The following is a 15766-nucleotide window of genomic DNA, read 5'->3' on the forward strand; positions in this document are numbered from 1 at the left end:
ATTTGAAACACCGCAGAGATTATCACCAAAAATGTGTGGACAACCACTCCAAGCCGCGTGCGTGTGCGTGAAAATGTGTGTGTATTTGTGGTGTGTGATTGTGTGTGTTTCCTCTCTGCAGCTCCATCCTCTCCACACTCGGCCTGCTGACCCCGCGGTTCTTCGGCTGGAGGCGGACACATTCCTCTGTCCTCCCCCAGGACCCCCCTGAGGGGGAGGAGGGAGGGACGCTGCTGCTCCTGCTGCTGCACGCATTTAATTAGTGGAAGAAGAAGCAGCGACAGCGGGAGGAGCGCACCGCCCCGGGCTCCGGCTACCAGCAGTCCGGACTTCAGCTCGACGGTTCGGAGTTTTTACGCGGCCGCGGAGGGCTGACGCGGTCCAGGCAAATCTTTGGAGCCGTGCAGATCCGAAGCAGCTCTGTGAACGTCTGTGTTGTAGTTTTGTTTGGATTTGTGCGAGTTCAGTTTGGATCTAATAACAGACGGACAGCCCGCCTCCTGAAGCGTGGATCTGTGTGGAAACGCGTTGTGAGCTCGAGCCGCGCTAAGTGAGCGATGATTGGTTTGGAAATGTCAGCGCCGCACACTCCATCACCCCGGAGGGGCTGAAGCAAAGTAAGAAAACACCTGTTGTGAAAGTTTCCTGGAGCTTCTCACGGATAAAGCCGAGCTGCTAAAAGGAGACGCGGGACGGAGCCGAGCCAGAGACGCGCAGGGAACGGAATGCGAGTTTTACGCACGGAGCAGACGCAGATCCCGAGTGATAATCTTCGCGGCGCTCCGTGTTGTGTGTGTGCAGCGAGCATGTTGCCATGGTGCCCCGGGCTCAGATGAGCGGCGCGGCGGAGCTCCGTTCGGGATGGCTCGGGAGGACGCGGTGAGGTGTCTGCGCTGCCTGCTGTACGCGCTCAACCTGCTGTTCTGGGTGAGAGGGGTGGCGGACACGAGCACGCACAGCAAATTTAGAAGTGTTAATTCAACTCCTAGGGAGTTGAATTCAACACTTTCAAAGTGTCTATATTGGTCCACTCTAGATCGAGTTAAAATAACACTTTTGAAAGTGTTAAACAGTTAACACCGTGATAGAGTTAAAACAACACTCTCAATAGTTGAAATCTAACACACATCAGTGTTGAATTTACCTAACACCAGTGTGTAGTGTCAAAAGTTAACACCATATATCTGTTAATTTAACACTGAATAAGGTTTAAAATATATCAACTCAATGGAAAGTGTTAAATCAAAATCTGGATTTTCAAAATACTACTGGTAGTCAATTAATAATCCCAAATTCACTTCCAAAAACAAAAGATGCCACTTGAATTTACAAAGAAAACCACACAAGTTGCAGTTTGAATCCACCTGTATTTTAAACAAGCACACCACATAAAACACTGGCTTTGAAATAGCTACAACAGAACTCATAGAATATGGCAGTGTGGCACAATGTATGTTTTTTCACACATTTCATTAGAAAACTGCTTGTCATAGGGTCTGTAATAAACCAAGTCCTTAACTGGAAACACAGAAAATGAATCTGCTTTCTCACTGATACAGTATGCATTGAAATGATCATCAAAATAAAGAGTGTCCACTCTGCAAGACAAAATGAAAGCTTGCTCATCATGTACAATGATGTTGGTGACTTTTCTGAAAATAGGAATTTCTGTTTTTGTTCCAGTACAAACAAACATACCAATCTGATATTCGGTTCCAAAGTTTTTCACCCAATTAGTGGTTGACACTTCACAGTATGTGCTTACATTAAAAGCAGAACTTAAAACCTCACCTCCGTCCAAGCTATTAATAATTTTTGTCTTCACTGGACCACACTCGAATCTCTGAAAATCAAAATTCTCCCAGTGGTAAGCTAGCTGTCTCTGGTGTTGCTTAACCAATGCTTTTGTGATATTTTTGAAATTTTTCACTGATCTTTTAAAAAAATTATGTTTGGCCTCAAATCTCATGCACCATACATGAAGGAGTGGACCTATTTTTCTAATACAACGTGGATAATGTAGCATAAAATGATGCTTTGGAAGCAATCTTTTCTGTGGAAACAAAGATCTAAATAGCTTGTGGTGGTCCTTAATTAAGTGCTTCAAATAGTAAGTCATACCATTAGTTACAATGGGTGAAAACACAATATTCACAATCTGTATCAAGAGGAGCAGCAGATTCCAGTAACAGTTATTTCTTTCCAATACATCACCAAAAATAAGAGGAGCATTTCTCACAAGACACCAAGACTGAATTGCATTTAGTCCAAGATCCTTGCTAACCTCATCCATTTTCAACCCACTTGGCCTATTTTTTCTCTCAATATAACCATAGTTGAAACTTTGAATCCTCTGTGACAACGATTCCAAAGAAAGATACTTCTGGTTGACAAGGTACTGAAAGACAAGTTTGAGTTCGTACTGTACTACACCTTCAAGTAAATCGTGCATTATGTCAACTGCATAGTTGTCAGAGGTGTGGAAAAAATGCAATGTATTGAGTAAGCATGTCTTTTTGACACCAAATGTTGAATCCAACATAGGATTTTCTTGTAGAGCTGCACAATGTTCTACATGGATTTGTTTTGTACGAAAAATCATACCAGGGTCATCTTCAGTAAAGACAGACTGTGACTCATCCTTACTTGTCAAACAAAATCTACAGAAATACGTAGCACTGAAGGACTCAACAAAACCAAACAGTCCGTGTAAACCAAGGTTGTCACCTGTTACTTGTATAACAGAACCAAGCAATGGTGAGTCTGAGAAAGGCACCTCAATTCCTTGAGTTTCAAGAATTTTAAGATCATCAACAAGAGGCTTTAGGATGTCATCAAAGCCATAAGTTTTCAGGTCTTGTGAGTGAAAAAGAGTCACAACATGTATATTCATCAACACAGAATTATATTTTGGGGGAAGGTTTCTCAAAATAAAGTAAATACAACCAAGTTTGTGAATTCCTTTCTTTGAACCTAAAGGGTTTGCTGTCTCAAACTCATCAAAATAGAGTTGAATCTGTAGAACATGTTTTTTCTGGGAAAACAAAATGTTACTTTTGAAGTATGAACCATCACATATGTCTTTATAAATGCCTTCTTCGTGAAGATTGGCTTTCAAAAAACTTTCACATAATTCAGCATTCCTGAACATAGACTTAAGAGTTCCTAGAATGGGCGTATACACAAATTTATCTGTTACAGGGACCTGACTGTAAAGTCCTGTTGTTTGATCTCTGCGAACATCAAACCGCACCCCAAGAACATACTCAACAGGTTCAACAATTTCCCACTTTTCCTCAAAGAACTTCTGTCTTTTGACTCGAGTATTTAAGGTTGAAAAGGGATTTTTTAGTCGATCAAAACATTTTTCAATTTTCTTTTCCAAATCTGTGCCTTGAATTTCTGAAGTGCAGCCAAGAACTGCCTCTCTTACATCCCTATGAATGTCATTAACAAGTTCCTCCATAGAACCCACCATTGCTTGGACTGTGCTCTCAGCAACACCACATGCTTGCAACTGTGCAACAACAGAGGAACACATATTTAACATATGATTGTTGTCAGTAGAGGGCTGAGTAGTTACAGGAGAGTTTGTACTGACTGCCTGTGAAGTTGAGGGCTCACCAACTTCATTCAGAGTGTCCACATTGTCAGCAGTATAAGTCAAAGCAGCATCTCTATGGAAATGAACAAGATGCTTTTTAAAACCTGAATATGTGCAAAACGATAAACAACATCCCAACTGTCCACATTTTAAACGTAACGTCTTTCCAGAATATAGACCATGGTGGAGTCTTAAATGCTGACAAAGCAATGCAGAACTTTTGTGGTGTGCTTTACAGACATAACAAAGAAACATATTTGCATCCAAGGATATTTATCACCTCAAGTGTCGTGCAAAAATCTTGCTCTTAGTTCCCTGACTCTGGGACTTTCCTTGGCATGTCCCACATCAATGTTAAAAACTGTGGTTTGGATGAACGTATAGAAGTTATAGAGGGATTCATGGTAGTTGACGCTGAAGATGAAGTGTGCCTTGAAGACCTCATCGAAAGCTGCCAAGGAGGTCTGTGCCTTGCAAGGGACGGCCTTGTGATCAATGATGATGTAGTATCTTTGGATGCTGCTCTTGTTTTCACCAACACACAGGAGGAAGGGCTGTCCCGGTTCCACACCAGCAAAGAAGGTTTCGACACTGGCTCCCATCTTTGACAAAATGTATAGAAGAGGAATGATAGAAATCCATGAAATATAGCACAGCTACATTCAAATAGCTAACAAAGCCAATAAGAAAGTGCTTCAACACAAGAAGTAGGATCATCAGAATAACCACATAAATACAGTATGATTTGCATACCTGCAGATATCTCACAACATGGTCCACAGCTTGACATGAGCTGATTTTGGCACTCTTCTTGTGGCCTTTGGAGGTAGGTGGAAGCAAGTGAAGCAACAGTAGAATGCTTGACAGGTCACTGTCCCAGCCTAGGGGAAACACAGGTAAAAGACACATTCAAATGATACATAACTGATATTTTAAAGAGTGAGCCAAACTAACCAGACCCACCTGTGTCGTGCTGCGAATACAAGAGCTCTTCAATGTGCTCATTAGAAGTCAGTTTTCTGCACTCTGTCAGGATCCTAGGTTTGAAAAAAGTAGGCCATTTTGCCAAAAATCTGCCCGACACCTCCTCTCCAAACATCATGGTGAAGTCCTGGTCAATCTACAGAAGAATGTGCATCTTTATACTATTTCATGTTGAAAGTGTATACTTTGAGTGATGATTCACTTAATAATAATAATATTAATAATAAGTTGTTTGTCTTACCAAGCCAGTGATGTTAAGGAATCGTGGGAAGACATCCAAGACTGTTGAAGAGCACTGTTGATCTTGAACCAGTGTTTGACGATACTGAAATGTGGCCCTCATCTTCTCTTTGACTGCCGATTCATCAGTTGAATGTTTCAAAAAGGATATCGCTTCACGACACTCCTCACCAAGCAGCTGCTTATCGGTGCAGGAAACCTCTCTCTTTCTCTTTGGACTATCTTGATAGGCTGTGCTGGTGGAGGATCTCCGGGACTGAGCTGCCGAGTTGCGCTGAACAGTTTTTATTCTCCAAGCCAAGTAGCCAGATCCACTCTGTTGGTCATAGAAGTGTTCCTGTGATAGTAAAAATACAAAATTGTAGAGCAAATTCAGAATATATTACTACTGCATAAACTGACATAAAAGACTTTCATTTAAAAACTTACATATCCATTGTCTGAATATGGATCTTTGAGGCTGGGAAATAGAGAGATGATGCCCAAAGCATATTTAGTTCTCACAGAGACTGGTGGGATCATCCTGAAAGATAAACATGACATAACTACAACAATTCTATCAGGGTTTAAAGGGGACAAATTCTACTGTTATTTGCTTCAATGAGTTTTAGTCTCTCTCAAATTGTCAGTTTTTATGTCATGCTTTAGCCATTTGATGTTTATTTCCATTATAGGATATATTAAAGAAATTGCTTTACTGATATGCAATGTCCTAAACTGAATGTGCTCTTTTAAACATTTTTAAAGTATAAATATGAATATTGATGTCTTACCCATGAATTTCAACCATGTTGGCCACAAGGAGGTTTACCAAACGTCTTCTTGTGCCATCCGTCAGTGATCGCAGTTTATCGTATTCATCCAAAATAACCTGTCCACCTGGTTTAACCTGGAGAGCATTTCTCACCATCTACAAGATTAAGCATCACATAGTCAGAAATTTCATCAATCTTTATCAACATCAAATTCAACAAACAACCCACAGTTTAACAGCAAAATTCTTTGTGCCTGATGTTTTACATCATTTGTTACAAAAGCTGCACACCTCTTTTGCTGCTTCCCGTTCAGCATGTGTTCTCGTCCCTCCGTTTGTGTGAACAATCACTGTGGCATCAGATGAGTCAGAAGATGCTAGCAAGGAGTCTCCAGAAACTGACACAGATGAATTGTCTGACATGGTTGACTCCAGCGAAGTAGATGATAAATCATGTTGAAGCACAACTGGAAACAGTGGAAAAAAAATGTATACAGCAAATGGATAAAATTTGTTCTAAATACTTTATTTTTCTAAATTCATGATCTACTCCTTCCTCAACAAGGCTGAGCCTCACCTGTTGACTTCTCAGTTGTCACCCTAACAGTAAGGTTCCCTGCTTGCAAAAGATCCTCAAACACATCTGCATCAACTTCTGTCCCTGATTCATCTGTCAAGTGTAGCTCAGTCTCAAGAGGAAGACCTAGCTTCACAATGACTGATAAAAATATTATATTTAGAGCAATGGAAAAACTTTTTATAGCACGGTTTTATAGCAAATAGTCCATTTACACAAACATTCTGTACTACATGAAAACTGATGCCAACCTTTCTGAAGAAATGTGCTGAAGTCATCATAACCATCTTCAGTCTCAGCTACTTTGACATACTTCTGCGTTTCTCCAAATCTCACCTTCACCAACATGATGTACTAATGAAGAAAAAAAGAAAAGGCAACCAAATGTGCCATTATTTACAGTATATTCACCGTGAATGTGTAGAGACAGAAACATTTTTGCTTTGCTTTACTCGCATGAAATCGACTGCGGAAATGCTTCTTTGATTCTCATATGCACAAGTCATGCCAACCAGTCCCCACCTAAATAATGGGAGCCAGCACCAAGGTTATAATAGTTTTGGATTTTACATTATAGTTAGGTTTTAGTTAGTTTTTACTTTTTGTTCTCCAATTCAGTTAGTTGTAATTAGTTTTCAGAGTGGTTTTGATCATTTTTATTAGTTTTTATTTTTGGTTTAATGCTTAGTTTTAATTAGTTTTAGTATTTTCATACTTAAACAGGTGCAAGATTCAAGGCGTACAAGTGAGGCACTGTTACTGAATTGTCCTCGCTGCTTTTTAAAAACATCCTTGCAATGCCATTACGCCATGTAAAAGAAACTGCATTGTAAAAATGTTTAAATGAACAGCAAGTGTGTAACCCTGCAATGTAAACAACAGTGCAAGCGGAAGTAAACTACTGGATTCCGCTACGAATTATGGGTAATGGCGCGAGGTCAGGAATGTCGTCATGACGACTAACAGCACCAACACCCATAAATAAAGAGTTTGACAATATAACATCACTTGAAGGTATAAACATGACAGTGACGTTATTTTTTTATATGCATGGAGAGCTGCAGCATTGAGTAAAGTTATGAAAACTCACCAGCATTTCAGACCTTTATTACCCATGGCAGCAGGTGATGGCGGGAGGGTATGCGACCCTGTTGCCAGCTCCGCTAACAAGCTAAAGTTAAAACTTTTTTTTAAAATTTAGCCCAAAACTTAGAAAATGATAAATAAATAAACTACTCCTGCCGATTAAAAGCTCCGGGTTTAGCGCAGGACTTGGTGTGGCGGCCCGGTGTGTTTTTTCTCTAGGAACCCTCCAGCTATTCTTCCAGCAGCAACATACCACCGGCCTCTTATAGCTTTTCTGATTTTAGCACCTGTCCATCGACAAGCAGGAGCTCAAGCCCCGGGTCCAGCACAGGCACTCTACCCCCTCGATACATTATGCCATATTAAAGCCAAGACCGTCAAGAAAACGACACCACAGCTAAATATGTTAACTCAGATGGCCTTCAGATTTTCTAAGTTTTAATGTTCAGCTAACCCGACACCTCATGCTACACCAGTTTGGCTAGCTTTAACCTCTCACAAAAAATTGCAGTTGTACATATATACCGTGATATCCAAACGCATATACTTACGTTAAGCAAACTATGTATTAATCAATAAACTTGCGCAAAGGGAAAATGAATGCAGCCATAAAAAATATCATGCAAAAACTTACCTTTTCACGATGTAAGCTCCAGACTGCATGAGACTGCTGCTGTCCCCGCTCTTGAACAAACACGTCACAGATACGTTGAAATTCTGGGAGCAACTCTGTCAGGTGTTGATTTTAAACTTAACACCAGATAGAGTCACTTAAATTTAACTCCCTGGAATGACACCAACTCTTTTGGGAAACTAACACTTATATCGTTGACTAGACTAAACAAGTGTTGAATTAACACTGTATTTTTAACAGACAACAACAACACTTGAAATCTAACACTTCTAATTTTGCTGTGCGGGGGTCCTGCCAGATCACATGACAGCACGTCTTTATCAATTTATTGATCAGTGATTGATGCAGAACCACGGTCCCCAACATTCAGCACAAGAAAAACACCCCACGCGTGATCAGTGTCAAACACGTTCACGTCGCTGTGACACGATCACGTGGTTAGCCCATCACACATAGGAACGGGAACGTGTGCGATTGGTTGCATCAGACACATGAAAACATGTAGAATGACAGCATCAGTGCCTGAGAGGCTGCATACTGTGATACGCGTGACTTTTAGCTGCTTTTTAGCTGCTTTACACGAAACATTAAATGTTCACCCCACGAAATAAACGTGCATTTATATCACATGTCACATCCGCAATGATGTGTAAGGCAGACACTGCAGTGACTGGAGCCTCAGCCCGTTAATGCACAGCAGCAGTGAAAGTGTGCTCTTTAAAATATGGAGTGCAGTAAAAATGTGAAGTTAAATGACAGGAGAAGGTTTGGAGTGAAGGTCACTGCAGCGTGTTTCCCATTCTGAGGTGTTATTTGTGGGCAGCAGAAATGGATCCATGTGTTTATTTCTGTGTGTTTATTTCTGTGTGTGTCCAGCTGATGTCAGCATGTGTGCTGGGAGTGGCCGCGTGGATCAGGGACTCTCTGAACACCGTCCTGACCCTGACGGCCCACACCAGGTGAGTCCAGGCACACTCACAGAGCTCAGGTATCAGAAGCAAACCAGGTGATGACACTTAACAGCCTGAAGATAATTTTAAATCAGCTTCATCTGACATATCCTGTGACCCCATGTGCACACGCCCTCCCTGATCGCTCCGCAGACTCCTTCTGAAGATGTTCCTGAAATGTAAACCGTCCAGATGTTACTAAACAGCTGCTTTTCTGGAGTTTATTGAGATGTGCACTGAGCTCAGAGAGTGGAGGCAAAGTGCCGGGTTCATAACAAGTGTGTGACTGTGTGTGGTGCAGGTTGGAGGAAGCTGCTGTCCTCACGTATTCTCCAGCTGTCCACCCCGTCGTCATCGCTGTGTGCTGTTTTCTCATCATCGTGGCCATGGTGGGATACTGCGGGACGCTCAGATGTAACCTGCTGCTTCTCTCCTGGGTACGGCTGTTTGTCTCTGCATCATTACACAAGCCAAGAAACACATTTGCACTTCATGCAGGGTCTTTATTTTAGAATCACAAAGCCTTTACTGTCGTCACCTGCTGAGTGCGCAGAAACGGGTTCATTTCAGATGTGCACATCTTATATTTACTTCACATTTAGCAGGAAACACTGAGTTCCAGTTACACACATCTGGAAATTCCCAACATTAGGAAGTCCTGGAGTGGCAGAAAGATACAGATGAACACTTTGTTTGACCTCAGCGAGCGCATTAAAGCTGCAGCCTGTGCACATGGTACACTTTGCTCCCCTGTTAGCAGCGTGTTAGCTGTATAACGGTTCTGACACTGAGACTGGTACGGTGATGCAAACACCCATGTTCCCATGGTCCCAGGTCCTGACAGGGTTAAAGCAGGCCGGGAGCTGGAAGCTCAAAGATGGTTCAGGTAAAGCGTGAACTGGTCAGATTTTTCACTCTGAGTGATCGAACCTGTGGTTAAAAACAGCAGCATTCTCTGAACCTGAAACCTGATCAGTAAGTGAACGTTTCTCACTGACAGACTGAAACCTCATTTTCCTCTAAATGAGACGTTCCTCCAGTTAGACGCTGAGCTCTGATCTCATCAGCTGTTCCTGGCGTTGGCTCGCTGCAGCTGTATGTTCATGTGCTGACTCCACCTGCATAGTGCCACCTGTCTTAACAATGGAGGGAAGGGTTCACCTTAGTCCAGACTCTGGGATCAGGGGAAACGGTGGCAGCAGGTGAGTCCTCCAATCACACCTGAAAGGAGGGTGGCAACTGCCCATCACGGGGCTTTACTTAGATCCCCCTCTGACTGCGTTATGATGGGGTCGGCCTTTGATCCACATCACCTGCCTGCTGTTCTCTGAATGGGCGGGGCCAGGTGTCACATGTCCCCATTGTCTGAGAGGTGATAAGATTATCCTGTGAAAGACGAGTTGCTGAGAGAGGAGCTTCAGTTTGCTGCAGGGACTTCCACAGGGGAGAGAAACCCGCTCACCCAGCACCAACACACACACACACACACGCACACTCACACCCCTCAGTCGCCCGTGATCCAACTGCGAGATCACATGACAAGAGAACCCCACCTTTTCCTCACACCCGCAGACACCAGCAGACACACCCTTCAGGAAGTCAGAATGAGCTAACCACGTCAGGAGGAAGTGAGATGGGTGGATGGCTCAAACAATCACTTCCATCCAGGAGACGGAGGCTAAACTCAGAGTTTTCAGGATTAGTTTGTTTAGCTAAGGGTTTGGGGTAAAACAGATGCTTTCACAGCGTGATTTAACTTCTTCTTTTAAACAGGAAGTTCCTGTAAACCTCTGGAGCAGGACAGTCTCCTTCCTCCAGTGAAGCTGTTTTGTGTGTGTGAGTGTAGCAGCAGGTGGAGGAGTGTGAAAGAGCAGGTTATAGCATCTTGACACGGGGCCCAACTTGTCATTCTTCAGCACAAATGTTAACATTTGCTCTGACTGAAGCTGGCTGGCAACAAAAGTGAATTTAAAAGTTGCAAAGCTTCCAGATAGGAAGTGACCCACAGGCTCCTGGGTGTGACATCACCACCCCTCCAAATGAGGACTTTTTAGGGTGCAGAGCCTCTCTCAGGGAATCACACACAGGCAGTGTTACACGTCTGGCCCTGCATGAAGCGCTCTGTTAACACCATCTAATGAGGAGGCTGCAGAGCTCTTTGAGTTTGATTGGCACCGTCTGGACTTTCTTCTTCTTCTGTTTGTGTGACAGTGCAGAGTCAAAACATCTTCAACAAGCTTCAGTTTGACTATCAGACTAAACTCTCCTCATTTCCATCTGTGTTCCAGTATTTCGGCAGTCTGTTGGTGATCTTCTGTGTGGAGCTGGCCAGTGCTGTTTGGACCTACGAGGAGGTGAGCCTCATTTTTCCCAGCATCATCAGAAGTGCAGGAAAAGAAGCAGACCGGCATGGATGCAAACCTTTAAGCAATAGATCATCAGAGCAGATAGAATTACAGCCACATCTCATGTGAAATTATGACTCATTATGCAACCTTTCCTCATTGAATCACAGCTGATTCTACTGTGTTTGTTTCAGTGCTGAATTACAGCTTCATGGTGTCATACACAAACACGTTCACTCGTGGTGCTGCTGTAACCAGTTTTCTGCCATGAAGTAAACACTTCCTGACTAACATTCAGCTGCTGACACAAACCGGACTCAGCGGCTCGACTCGGCTCTAAGAATAACCACAAATGTCAGACGCGTCCGGCTCACTGCTGCAGAGCAGCTCCTCTTTCAGCGCCGCCACGACACACATCAAACCCACCTGCAGACGCTCCACGCACTGCAGTGTACTTCATTTAATGCATCACATTAAAGATGTGATCACAGAGTACATGAAACCTGTTATCAGAGGTTAAATCCTCTCAGTGAGATCAGAGGAAACCTGCTAACACGGACAGGTAAGCAGCCGGCAGAGGCTGCAGCACATCTCAGGTTTTCCTGCTGGTTTCAGGAAGTGTAAGTGACTTCCAAACATCAGCAAACTAACCAATCAGATTTCAGTGCTGACAGAATATTCAGTGTTTCTTTACAGGGTTGGATTTTTGTAAATCCATAAAGTTTGATTTTGAATGCTGTCAGTGGGGCAGCAGCAGCAGTTTGATGATCCGGGTTTGGAAGTCTGACCTCAGGCTCAGTTTATCTCTGCAGCTGTGCGAGTGCCTCAGCTGCCTGCAGGGGGTTGTGGGTATTGTAGTGAATGGTTTCTTATCAGCAGACATACACACACCTGGATGTTTGTCCCTCAGGGGGTGTCTTTGTGACAGAGGGCCCTTTCAGACAGGAGGCTCTGTGCAAGTTAAATATTGTAAAACGAGGTGTGAGCGTCTCACAGGAGCACAAAGGTGATATTTGCAGTGGAAAACAGATGTGGAGTCCACAGAGAGGACCGTGAGGGTCACGGACCACACTGAGAACCCAGATCTGTTTCACCTCTAGATGTTGGGCTGATATCTGTTCACACATGTTCAGGTGTTATGAAAGGAACATAATGAACTGAGTCCGTGCTGCTGTGCAGAGTGGAGGCTCTCGTGGAGTAATGATGGGGCAGGCCAGAGCCCAGCAGGCTGAATAATGACTTTATGTTCCTTTATGACTCTGTGAGCTGAGCTTTGTGTCTGCGACCCGTCAGGAACCAAACGTGGACGGCTGCTGTTTCCCAACCAGCACAAGTGTTTATCAGCAAGCTGCTGGATGGAAATCAGGATGTTCTGTTAAAGGTTAAAGGTCAGGATGCAGCATTGATCTGCTGTCAGGAGGTCAGTGTGAGGTCAGAGCGAGGCGCAGTGTGATGGACAGTTTGTGTGTGTGTGTGTGTGTGTGTGTGTGTGTGTGTGTGTGTGTGTGTGTGTGTGTGTGTATTCAGCCCTCAGTGCAGCGCTCCGACATGATCAGCCTGAAGTCTCGGATGCCGAATTACGGCCTGCAGCGTTACCAGTGGCTCACACACACCTGGAACAGCTTCCAGACTGAGGTAGCACCACACACACACACACACACACACACACACACACACACACACGCACACACGCACACACACACACACACACACACACGCACACAAACACATACACACAGATGTTGTGTGGTCATGTGACCCGCGTGCTGACAGGTGTGTGTATTCACCTGGCCTCAGTTTAAATGCTGCGGGGTGATCTACTTCACTGACTGGCTGGAGATGACGGAGATGGAGTGGCCACCCGACTCCTGCTGCTCCAATCAGTATCCAGGCTGCGCTCGCCACGCCCACTACCATGACCTCAGTGACCTTCACCAAGAGGTGAGACATGGCTGCCTCTCACTGGACAGAAACATCAGGGATTTTGTGCTTTGTGTGTTTTCTTGTGACAGAGGAGGTCACACCTGAGACTGAGGAGCTGACACACACACACACACACACACACACACTCACACCTCTGTGTGCTCGTCATCTCTGGTCAGGCTCTTCCTCCTCTCAGCTGAGTGTCTGTGTGTTTCAGGGCTGCGGTCCAAAGATCTACAGCTTTATTCGTGGGACGAAGCAGCTGCAGGTGTTGCGTTTCCTCGGCGTGTCCATCGGCGTGGCTCAGATCCTCGCCATGGCGCTCACCCTCACGCTGCTCTGGGCGCTTTATTACGGACGTAAGGCCCCGGAGCTGGACTCGCCCGCAGCCCCGACACCGCCGGATGAGCCTGCCCCCATTGCGGCGGCACAGGGAGCCTCTGGCTGCGGCCGCTCAGTTAAAATCTGCACCACCGTGGCTGCTGCCGCCAAACCGAAAGAGCATCAGTTCGAGATGGAGCGACTTCATGCTGCGGCCTGAGGGCGGCCGAGGGACGAGCTGAGCTCGGTTTTCCTCGTCCAACACCTGCGAACATTTACTCACCAAGGAAAGGAGGATGGTTCACTCCCTCTGATTCCTGACATCAGGTCGGATTTTAGATCATCCGATCATCCCACTGAGGGACATCCCTGAGGTCAGCGCAAGGATTTTTTCCTGGATATAAAGTTTATGTCACAGTTACAGAGAAGCATCTGCAGAAATATTCAGACTGTGTGGAACCCAAAGCGAGGACATTGCTTTATGACAGGGCTCTTCAACTCCAGGCCTCGAGGACCGGTGTCCTGCAGGTTTTAGATGTGTCCCTGATCCAACACACCTGAGTCCAATATAGAAGTCATTAGCAGGACTCTGGAGAACTTGACTGCAGACTGAGGAGGTAATTCAGCCATTTGATTCAGGTGTGCTGGATCAGGGATACATCTAAAACCTGCAGGACACCGGCCCTCGAGGCCTGGCATTGAGAACAACTGCTTTATGAGAACTTATGTTTCTGATACCGAGGCTGCAGTCTGCTAATGACCCAGGTTTACAACAGCAATAATAATAATAATAATAATAATAATAATGTATTATTTAGTTTGAGAGGTTTCTTTTAATCAGGCACAGATTTTAATTTGAAAAACAGGTCAAATATTTTATTTTGACAGTCTTGCTGTATCACCTCCTCTCTAAGCCTCTCACATTAGTAGCTGGTTTTATTATGGCACCACTGGATTATATATAAAAAGTTATTATTATCAGACTGATTTGTAGCTGAAGGCTCTGAATGCGGAGCCTCTCCAGCTTCCTGTCTCAGCTCGAAGGCCGTCCCAGCGAGCCGCTCTAACAGGTGAACTCTGACCTCTGCTGAAGGACACACTGTGAGGTGCAGTAAAGTGAAGCTGTGACAAAGAGAAAAAGGTGGTTGATGTGAAACATCCTGAACTCTACAGAAAATGTTCTTCGAGCTGATGACATCATCTGTTTGAGGAAATTCTCCTGTTTGGATTTCTCACCTCTAAAGAGACGAAACATCTGGACACATCTGGCTGCTTTGAGACTCCAGATGTGTTCCTGTGTGGTGACGGTCAGCTGTGTCATTTCTGAGTATTTATGGAGCTCTTTCAGGGACTCTGCACTGTTTGATGTCACAGGAAGTGTCTGTATATGAGAAGCTGTGCATGGTGTTGGATATTTAATATTTGTCCCACAGTTATGGAGCATTTTCACTGGAATAAAGACGACGTGTTTGAGACTGGCTCCTCATCATCACTCCTAACAGACACCAAAAAGTCATGAATTCACATTTTTGCACGTTTTCCTAAAATGAGGTTGAAACATTTGGATGTGAGACTGCTTCATAAACAGGAGCTGCTGGATTCAGCGGGAAACATGTCACATTCCTGCAGTCCGACTGCAGCTGTTGGGAGAAAGTGGAGAACGTAACAGGGATCCAGGGCGTCAGCTGTTCACTGTGAAAAGCTCTTCACGTCCAGCGTGTATGAAATTCTACCTCTACAACCACTGTACACTTTATTAATAGGCCCCTTACTCTCAGTGTGCCCCGGGCTCGAGCGTCCGGCGCTGTTTCATTCAGGCTGCCAGCGTCTGTGTGAGCGGATCGTCTCGCTTTACACACCACGTCTAATTTTATATCGCGGCTCAACGTACACACGTCTGATTGTGCCGTATCTCAGCATCACTCAGCAGCAGCCGCTCTGTTTAAACTGGGCCAACCCTGCTCACCTGAACCAAACACCTCAGAAAGCCTGAAAAGGTTTCAGGCTGAGAGAAATGAGCCCACACTCCACCTGCAGCCACCCAACGTGGAGTTTCTCTCACCTGGAACCTGTTTACAGGGACTGGCTCATCAATCCTTTTCTTCCTGGTGTCCATGAAAATCGATCCACAGGTTAAAGTGAGTGAGCATCTCACAGCCTGCTGTGAGGCTGTGCTGGGATGTTCTAGTATTCGTGGCACCAGCACCAGCTCTTCAGATCGGTCTGAGTACTGACTCAAAGAAAAAGAGTTCGCTTCCTTTATGTGACAGCTGGGGGGGTCCTGTCCCCCACACAGGCCAAAGGAAAGCTGAGGGGAAGGGGGGGTGATCTGAGCTGGAAGCAGGGGC

At 44.6% G+C, this 15766-nt stretch overlaps 2 protein-coding genes across 5 annotated transcripts; one reads left to right on the plus strand and one right to left on the minus strand.

Moving 5' to 3' along the window:
* The first annotated feature begins 277 nt into the window (after window positions 1-277).
* tspan12 (tetraspanin 12) lies at window positions 278-14982 on the plus strand. Its single transcript, XM_030720623.1, has 7 exons — window positions 278-927; window positions 8756-8838; window positions 9131-9266; window positions 11118-11183; window positions 12702-12809; window positions 12972-13115; window positions 13315-14982. The coding sequence occupies exons 1-7, from the start codon at window positions 862-864 to the stop codon at window positions 13636-13638; spliced, it is 927 nt and encodes a 308-aa protein (XP_030576483.1). The 5' UTR covers window positions 278-861; the 3' UTR covers window positions 13639-14982.
* LOC115773730 (uncharacterized) lies at window positions 3770-8012 on the minus strand. 4 transcript variants are annotated; one of them, XM_030720619.1, is made up of 11 exons: window positions 7880-7936; window positions 6616-6681; window positions 6411-6513; window positions 6160-6300; window positions 5874-6049; window positions 5602-5738; window positions 5258-5351; window positions 4830-5165; window positions 4568-4724; window positions 4358-4485; window positions 3770-4206 (listed from the first exon to the last, which is right to left on the minus strand). In XM_030720619.1, exons 3-11 carry the CDS (start codon window positions 6505-6507, stop codon window positions 3886-3888), a joined length of 1587 nt encoding a protein of 528 aa, XP_030576479.1. In that variant the 5' UTR covers window positions 6508-6513; window positions 6616-6681; window positions 7880-7936; the 3' UTR covers window positions 3770-3885. The 4 variants fall into 4 exon arrangements, with proteins under 4 accessions (XP_030576479.1, XP_030576481.1, XP_030576482.1 ...); XM_030720621.1 differs by lacking the exon at window positions 6616-6681 and having other exon boundaries at window positions 7880-8012; XM_030720622.1 differs by lacking the exon at window positions 6160-6300.
* Window positions 14983-15766: the final 784 nt, after the last annotated feature.

This window comes from Archocentrus centrarchus, chromosome 23 (genome assembly GCF_007364275.1).
Source record: "Archocentrus centrarchus isolate MPI-CPG fArcCen1 chromosome 23, fArcCen1, whole genome shotgun sequence".
In the NCBI taxonomy this organism is placed as follows: domain Eukaryota; kingdom Metazoa; phylum Chordata; class Actinopteri; order Cichliformes; family Cichlidae; genus Archocentrus; species Archocentrus centrarchus.

What these genes read in the sequence shown, in the direction of transcription:
- tspan12 (XM_030720623.1), top strand. Translation starts at nt 862, where the DNA reads ATGGCTCGGGAGGACGCGGTGAGGTGTCTGCGCTGCCTGCTGTACGCG. An exon ending in CGCTCAACCTGCTGTTCTGG is followed by an intron (nt 928 to 8,755) that starts GTGAGAGGGGTG and finishes GTGTGTGTCCAG; the next exon opens with CTGATGTCAGCATGTGTGCT. An exon ending in TCAGTGACCTTCACCAAGAG is followed by an intron (nt 13,116 to 13,314) that starts GTGAGACATGGC and finishes TGTGTGTTTCAG; the next exon opens with GGCTGCGGTCCAAAGATCTA.
- LOC115773730 (XM_030720621.1), bottom strand. Translation starts at nt 6,507, where the DNA reads ATGTTGGTGAAGGTGAGATTTGGAGAAACGCAGAAGTATGTCAAAGTA. An exon ending in GACAACTGAGAAGTCAACAG is followed by an intron (nt 6,050 to 6,159) that starts GTGAGGCTCAGC and finishes CACTGTTTCCAG; the next exon opens with TTGTGCTTCAACATGATTTA. An exon ending in CATATTCAGACAATGGATAT is followed by an intron (nt 5,166 to 5,257) that starts GTAAGTTTTTAA and finishes TTACTATCACAG; the next exon opens with GAACACTTCTATGACCAACA.